We start from the raw sequence: 8833 nt of genomic DNA on the forward strand, positions 1-8833 counted from the left end.
TTACCATGAAGATGATGCCATGCAATGTGAACACTTTACAAACAAGGGATTCCTTCAGTTTCCAACCCACCTGTGAGGGAGATATTATTTTCCCCATCTTACAGATGAGGAAACTGAGGCTCAAAGAGGTAAAGTGACTTTCCCAATGTTATGTGACAAGTATGCAGGGTTTGAAGGCAATAACTGGCTCCTAATGACGCTACACTGAGGGGCCCACACAGAAACCACTAGCCACAGAAGGTCAAGTGCTACGGCAGTGTGGAAAAAGCAGAGAGAGAGGGAAAGGCATATTGCATAATACCCATCACAGTGTTTCCCCTGTCCCTGGGAACAGGGCTGGCCACTTGTCACTCAGGACTAACAGACCCAAGATGGGAGCTGACACTTTCCCATGTCACCAAAGCACAAAGCAAACATAGTTTCACAACAATCTCACTGTAGTAAAAAACAAAAATGCCAATATAACATGAGTTACCATTGCAGGACTGTATCCAAGTAGGGAAACACTCAGGGGCAAAGTCTCCCAGTTCTTCCAGTCTGTGGTGTGCAAGGCTGGTCTGGGACCCCATGCAGCAGCAGACACTGGGTCATGCCTGGGAATGGCACCACAGCCACACAATGGTGGCATTGTCTGTTGGGAACATGAACAAGCCACAGGTGGGTGTACACAGCACCTCCAGAGGTTTTGAAACTACGCCTTTAAAAAAAAATAAACCAGGCTGGTGAACGTGCTGGGAGAAACAGGTGATATTTTAAGGATGAGGGTGTAGGTGCCTGCTTCATCCACACCTCAGGATAACCCACATTCAGTGCCTACGAGCTTCCTCTTTTTTTTTTTGAGACGGAGTCTCGCTCTGTCGCCCAGGCTGGAGTGCAGTGGCGCAATCTCGGCTCACTGCAAGCTCTGCCTCGCGGGTTCACACCATTCTCTTGCCTCAGCCTCCCAAGTAGCTGGGACTACAGGTGCCTGCCACCACGCCTGGCTAATTTTTTATATTTTTAGTAGAGACGGGGTTTCACCGTGTTAGCCAGGATGGTCTCAATCTTCTGACCTCGTGATTTGCCCGCCTCGGCCTCCCAAAGTGCTGGGATTACAGGCGTAAGCCACCGTGCCCGGCCCTCAATCTTCCTCTCAATGCCCCATTTCATACTTCACATGATAGAAAGTACTTTCCTATTCATTTCCTCATTTGATCACTACCTGCTATGTGCTAGGAAGTCTGTGCTTCTGTCTACTGTGTGCCAGGTGTTTTGTACCTGTGATCTCATCTACACTTTCTCACTTATTGGAGTAACAGCTCCAATAGGCCAGGACCAAACATTTAGAGTAGTCCTTGTCACATAGTAGGTGTTCACTAAACAGTTGTTGAATGGATGATCAGCCCCATTTTACATACTGGAAAACAGGCTCTAAGAGGTTAAGGTGCACAGGATCACACAACTAATAAAAGGTGAGGCTCCATCTGACCCAAGCTGACCAGCCTCACGGCTGCCACCTCTCATCATGGCAAAATATGTCTCCAGGTCTCCCTGGAAACTCCCTGGAAAATCAAATAAGTCCAAGTGAGGCTGAAAACTGGAATTCTTACTGGTCACTTCAGAACAAAATTGAGTCCGTTTCTACAGCACTTCCTCCCACCCTCTCCAACCTTAGAACCCAGATCTGAACAACTTTTAACCACAATGTCTACTAGCTGCCAGAAAGCCAAATGTCAGAGCCCCGCTAGGAATTTTTCAAGTGTTTATTCTCCCTGCGTTCATTAGTTACTGACTAATCAGATGCATTCTCCTTCCAAGTGCTTCCTCTGGTATGATGGCAATCAGGCCCTTGCAGAAAGGCTTGGGAGCAGCTGCAAGCACACTTATTGACAGCAGACATCAATCAGTGCCACTGCCTGGCAGGGCAGCCACACCTAAGTGAGCAGTGAGAACCTGGGCCACTACAAGGCCTCTCTCTGGTCTGGTCACAAACTGACCTTTTAAGTCGTAGCCTCCATCCAGTTGTTCAAACTTCCATAGCTCCTCTCACCTGCAGACTGCAGATAAAGGGACTGTCACCTGCCCTCATCCAGCCAAACACCTCAGCTCCACCTTCTAGGCACAGGCTCCCTAGGACATCTGGCCTTATCATGCCCAGCCAAGACCTTGGAGTCCTGGGTGACGTCTGACAGGTTGCTTAACATCTCAGGATTGTTGAGGGGATAGAATGAGAGATTAGATCTGCAGAACTCTGCACATGTTTGGACACAGACTACGCCAAGGCTTTGTGGCTTTGGGCAATCCACCACTCTCTAAGCCTCAGTTTTCACATTTGTAAAATGGGATAATACTCTATTATCTGTTGTAAAGACTACTGTATCTATTGTGAGGACTCAATGTTTGTAAAGTGCTTAGCACATAGGTGGTGCCTTTACTGTTAGTTTCCTTTCGTTATTTCCGTCATCTCCATGTCCCTAAAAAATGCCTTCAAGTTTATCAGCTGGTGGCATCCCTCACACCACAGTTCCATGCTACTCTAACCCTCAGCCCCTATGGGCAGGTTCTCTGGTCCCATGTGCCTCCCTGGTCCTCTCCACTTAGCAGAATGCCCCCTTCTCCTAGAAGCCAATCCTGCCTGCCAGGCTTCTGTGTGAACTGGGAGTTCAGAGAAGGCAATTAAAACACCCCTGTAGGACAGGCTCCCCAGCCTCTGTGCCTTTTCACATGCTGCCCTCTCTGCCTAGGGTGCCCTTCCCCCACCACCTAGGAAATGCCCACTTGAAACCTGAAAAGCAAAGTAAATGTCAGTCCCCATAAAGCCATTCCCAACCTGCTTGCCTACTCCTAACAGAATTACTCATTTCTTCTTCTCACCTCTGAAAGCACTTTGCATCTGCCTTTATCCTGGCTGTTGTAACTACTCACGTCTCTTTCAATCAGGAGCTTCTATAGAGTAGAGAAGAAGTTTTATACATATTTAAAACATGAGCACAACACCTGACTCACTACAGGAGCGTGATAAACAAGCACTCATTGATTTACTGGTGGGTGGGTAGATGGATGACTGGAAGAACGGAAAAATGGATGGAGGAAGGGAGGGAGGAAGATCTGGGTAAACAGACTGGTGAATGTTCAGATGGATAGAAGTGTGGATGAGTGGGTGGAAAAAAAGAGATGAATGATTAAATGGTGGGGGATGCACAAATAGACAGATGGACTAATGGGTGGGACAGATGAATGAGTATGTTCCCCTTCACTGCCTAGATTATAAAGTCCATAAAACCAACATATTTCACGTAGCTTTTAGACCAGTCATAGCAAAAGGCCCACAGCAGGCACTGGTAAGTAACACTGCCATGAGACAATTTCAGTAGCTTGGTAGTAGGACCCACCGGACAGTGGATGCTAAAGTGCTACTTTCAAAGATACACACATACAGTGGTATGCCAGGGCAGGCATGGACTGGCTCAAGAGAGTTGGTTGCAACATTTTCAGCAAATTTTGGAGCTGATTGTTAACTACAGCCACTATTTTAATAATTAAATTATATAAACTTAAAATTATATTTTTAAAGTGATAGTAAATATTTAAAACTCATCACTTTCTAATTATTTTACTGTATTTTACTATCGTTTATGGTCATGAGATTATTTACACCTATTATATCTGTATGAGGGAAATACTATATAAAAATGCACTACTGTACATCTCTTCCCAGCTCAGAGTGGGTAAATTAAAATCAGTCTTGGTAGAAGGATTTACACCATTTTTTGGTAATTGGCAAGTACTACCTATCAGGCTTTTCTCCTTGGAGAGCCAACTGTTAAACATCACTGAGTATAGACAGGTGAGACGGAGTTAAAAAAAAAAAGAAAAATCTCTAAATCACATAGGTGGGACAGGAAAAAACATATGAGTTATTATTTTCCCTCCTTACCCCTACCCCTCCCCCAAACTGGAAATCTCTTTGTTTTGTAGAATGATGGGTAAGAGTATGCAAATTTAGGGGACAGTAGACTGTGCTAAAATGCTTTGCATGAAAAAAAGGGAATTCAGGGAGAGAGGTAAAATCTGGAGCTGGGAAGCCTGTGGGGTGCAGAGAGGCTATCTGGGTGGGCGAGAAGGCTTGGAGATGAGATCGAGGGGCCTTTAGGGAGACTGAATGTGATCTGAACTCTCCCCTTGGAGATCTCCAATGCAATCTGTATTCTTACTGGTGCTTTCTAGGGCAAGTGGAATCCTTCTCAGAAAGGACAAGAGGTGCCAAGTTCCGCTTCCTAGTAGGTGAAGGGACAGGAGCAACTGAGCTGGAGCCAAGGTTCAGTTACTCCCCATTAAGAGAGTGACCTGGCTTTATTTACAGGGCCAAGTGGGTAGAGCATGAGCTCAAGGTTTCCCTTTGCAGGACCTCTCAGCGTGCTTGTTACAGAGCACCTGCTCAAGGACTGCTGGCTCAAAGGCCCTCTTGGCCACCCCATCCCTCCTTTCACATGAGTGTCTTTGGTTTTGGCACTGGTCTCCCAAACACTGACCATCCTCAATTTGCCCAGTCCCTTCCTCCCCCAACTCGGACCTCATCACCCGATGAGGTGTTCGAAAAGCGGGGTGTCCGAAAAGCCCCGCTCCAGGTGTTCCCCCATTCCCAGACACTGGACCTAACTGTCTCTGCCTGACTTGGGGATCATAACTCACCTGACCCACATTCCATTCCATCAGGGCTTGCTAGGTCCCAGGCACACGGCTCTGGCAGAGAAAGGTGAGTCACGGTTCCCAAAAAACATTTACATTTCCAATGGGATCCTAAATGCTTTAACCCCAGGAGACTGATGTGAGGATATGTAATCACTCTGGAAAGCCTGGGAGATTTTTTTTTTTTTAATGGTAAAGGATTTTTGTTTTGTTGTTTTGTTTTTGTTTTCTTAGGGCCACTCAGACCAGGGCAGGTGAGTGGCTATATAAGGTGTACATTGCTTATTAAAATTCCCAACACCAAAGGCAAACTGTGTACACTCATGGTGATTATTTGAGGATGTTTCTTACCCAAGAAACCTGAGCAGTGGGGTGGTGAGCAGTTTAAGGATTTCCCCTGGGAGACGAGGGGTCAGGTCTCCTGAAAGATTACACAGCAGACTGATTAATCTGGGAGAAGTAGATCCAGAGAGGGCTCCAGATGGAGTTCCTTTTTCTGCATAAGGGGCTGTGACAGAAGGCACAGAGGGGAAAAAAAAAGGTGGTGGGAGCCTCCTCTGGTTTCACCTGGAGAAAGAGGGAGGTGGAAGGGCCTGAAAATTATATTTTGTTTATGAATAATAAATATTATATGTATATTTACATATTTTTACATAATGATGCCAACCATAAACAATGGACCATAAAGCACTGACCTTGGAATGATCAATTGCAAAATGTTTAAACCCTGGAAGCATTTGCTTAGGAGAGCGGATATTCTGTGTTGATGTTATTCTATAACCGTTAACTTCCCTGAATTTTCTGCTAATGTATCCAAGTCCAGGCAAGTCACTTAAACTCTTCAAGAGCAGCTTCTTCATCTGTGAAGTGGAGATTGTAATAGCATCTACTGCACCAACTTAGATGAAGAATTGAATGAGGAAAAAAATGTGAAGCACCTATGAGCACACTTGCAGAAGTACTCAGGGAGGGGTAAGGGACAGAGGGATGAAGGGGTGAAGGAAGGTACAGAGGGACTAGAGAAGATCTGACATTCTCATAAATGGCCATGGCCCTCCAGCCCGTTGGGCAGAGAGGCACAGAATCTGGCAAAGACTGTTGTGTCATTTGTGGGAAAGTTGTGTAGCAAAGGCTTTAAAAAACTCTGGAAGGCAGGCAATTCCCAGCAGTGGCTGGTGCTGCCCGGCCCTAGGAACGTGCTTGCCTGCTCCTTCCCCATTTGGGAGCCTCATTCCTTTCTCAGTAACTCCATGGCCAAGAGACTTGGCCACAGTGGAAATGACCGTTGTGCCCCGGGCCCTTCTCCAGCCCAGATGTCAGAGCTCTCAGGCCTGGGGGCATCTCGGGTTTTTCATGTTCATTATTTTTATTATACTAGGCGTTTGCTACGAAGACTACCAAACACCAAGCTGGCACCTAGGAAAGAAGGGGTGTCTCCCCTACCCAGGGGACAACCTGACCCAGAGCACAAAAGAACAATTTGCACAAAGATACTATTTATTCTCCAAAGTCCTGGAATAAGGCCCTGATTGATTCATCTCAAGAATAATAAAGTCCTAACAACAGTGCTGTCTCTACCTCCCATCTACAGTGCTTACTTACCATTTATAAAGTTCTTTCGTAAACACAATCCAATCTGAGCCTCACAACAATCCTGGGAAACATGGGCGGTGGCAGCTTGCATTCTCCCCATTGCATGGATGAAGCCAGTGAGATATCAGCTGGACAAGGTTAGCATCTGTCCAGCTAACAGACCAAGTATTCCAACTCAGTCCAGTCATCTTTATGCCACAAGGCAGTTACAAAAATCAGGCCAGGTCATTCAGATGACCACGATGAAGAAGAAGTTCTAGGATGGAACTGGAAGGAGCCTTGTGTTCCTATGAAGATGGGAATTTGAATTCTATGTCTAATCACCCAGGTCCAGCAGGGGATGGAAATTCCCATGCAGGCATATAAGATGTGTTCATCCAACTTCAGAACCACATACCACAGCTGCCTCCTATTGAAATGTCTATTTTTAACATTCTACCTCAAAAGAAATCTCTTCCACAGGGCAGTGAGCCTAGACCCCAGGAGTTAAAAATAATAATGATAACTCAGGGACATCCCCATTAATTGTGCTTGGCCTGGGTAGTACTACACATCTAGAGCAAACGACACACATGTCCGATATCCCAGCAGCCTTCCACCTTTAATAAGCCACACACCCAGAGGATGAAGGAACAAAAGGATATCAAATAGAGGACTCAGTAAAGTGGCTCACATGGAAAATGACCTCAAAACTGTGTGAAAACATATCTTCATGCAGGGATTTTTTTCCCTACACCTTTCATACCCACATCATTCATATCTTTGTACATAAAGGGCCATACAGAATATCTGCTCACCAAAGCAAATGCTTTGGGGGTTTAAACGTTTTTATAACAGATCACTCCAAGGTCAGCTGTATACAGTAAGCATTAAGCAGATAAGAGAAGCACACTCTTTCCTAGAAAATAAGCCCCTGCCAAACGACCTAATAATGCTAATGTTGCCTAGGAAGTTGGGTTAGATATGTAGGGGAGAAGGATCAGTTTTAGGAGGGGAGGGTAAACTACAGCATTTTTGCAAGAAGAATTGACTAAGAAGGTTCTCTCTCTGTCATAAAGCCATGGCCTCTGACCACATCAAAGTGACCATTCTACCTGGGCACGGTGGCTCAAGTCTGGAGTCCCAGCTGCTCCAGAAGGCTGAGGCAGGAGGATTGCTTAAGCTCAGGAGTTCAAGACCAGCCTGGGCAACATAGTGAGATCCGCTCTCTCAAAACAAACAAACAAAAAACTGGCCATTCTGATTGTAAAACCAGAGCGCCACACAGCTACAGGCACCAGGACTGCCATTAGCCCCTGAGTTACAGTAACTGTCTGAAGGTTAAGGAGGCATAAAGGAAGAAAAATGCATCTTGCCTTTTTGCTCTGTGAATGCATGCTCCCAAATGGATTCTCGGCGGCAAGTGGAAAGCCATGGGTACAGATGCCTTCCAGCTTAAAAGATCCCATTCAGGTCGCCCTGGCCAGGGGAGGGAGAGGGCAGTGGGCCCTTCCCAGGACATCCCTGGGTCTCACTGAACAGGAAATTGTTTCCAGTTTCTCCCAAGCAAGTCCCTCCTTCAATGAAGCCCTCAGGAGTACTCCCTGACATCTCCTCCAACTCTTTTGCACCTGCTGAGGCCCACAATTAAGAAAACAACTGAAACCTGCCACACCTGTTGACATCCAGGACCTTCCCAATTTCAGCTTCCTCAGCTTGGCCTTTGGTTTATGCAGTTGTATTTTCTCAGGCCACCAACAATGTCCAGACAGATCTTTCTCTACCTGCTCTAAAAATACACCACCCAGCCCTCACCCTGGGCGGATATACGAAACAAAAAAGCAGCACAAATGTGGCAGTTAGCTCTTCTAGCTTTCCACAAATGAAAGTCCTGCTTGGAGGGCTCGTGGTCTCTGCTCTGCATAGAAAATAAATTGAAACCATCTCTAAACACAAGTCCAATTCAAATAAATTTCATTGTCTCTCCCCAGAGACCCTGCCAACATCCCTGGAGGTTGCTTACCACTTTATAATGGTCACAGGAATCCCGACTTTGACCCCGAGTGGGAACCCATAAGTTGATGCTTACAGGCATGGCTCAACCCACAGCAGCAGCGCAGTCCTCAGCAGTCAACGTCCCGTGCCCTCTCTGGGGGTGTCTAGTTCAAAGCACTGTGGAAGCGTGTGAAGCCTCCAAGGTTAATTTTAGCTGAAGTCACGCACCCGCTGTGGTCAGATTTTCTTACACAGGCCACCTCCTGAATAGCGGCAGCTTATGTTACCCCAACCCACTGGGCAGCACTCTGGCCCCCAGCCCTGACTCCAAACTGCTGCAATTCTTCCATCTCCATCTCCCCCATCAAATTCTCACCCTCCAAAATAATCCAACTCTCGGTGCTTACATTTTCATGACACACTCGGGAAATAAATCACCGTTTCTTTGGCTGCCCCAGGCAAACAAACCTGGGGAATCGTTCCCCCACTTGGCCCATGCTTGGCAAAAGCTGGGCATGAAGCTCTAGGCCAAGGGACTGTGCAAACTTCACTTGAACCAGGCAGTGGCTGCTGAGGCCACACAAGAGCAAAACCTTAC

The 8833-nt window shown here is 46.4% G+C and overlaps 1 protein-coding gene across 16 annotated transcripts in view; it reads right to left on the reverse strand.

Annotated features, from left to right (window-relative positions):
* The window catches only part of NAV2 (neuron navigator 2), an 882771-nt gene that overhangs the window by 300686 nt on the left and 573252 nt on the right, over positions 1–8833 (reverse strand). Inside the window, exon 1 of one of the 16 annotated variants that reach the window (XM_063728129.1) lies at positions 476–652. The exons of the other annotated variants lie outside the window; for them this stretch is intronic. Within the exon in view, the coding sequence (XP_063584199.1) occupies positions 476–628 (153 nt within the window). The 5' untranslated portion in view covers positions 629–652. Of the gene's footprint in view, positions 1–475; positions 653–8833 lie in introns of those variants that run through there. 16 annotated transcript variants of the gene reach the window in all.

The sequence above is a fragment of the Pongo abelii genome, chromosome 9 (genome assembly GCF_028885655.2).
Source record: "Pongo abelii isolate AG06213 chromosome 9, NHGRI_mPonAbe1-v2.0_pri, whole genome shotgun sequence".
Taxonomy (NCBI): domain Eukaryota; kingdom Metazoa; phylum Chordata; class Mammalia; order Primates; family Hominidae; genus Pongo; species Pongo abelii.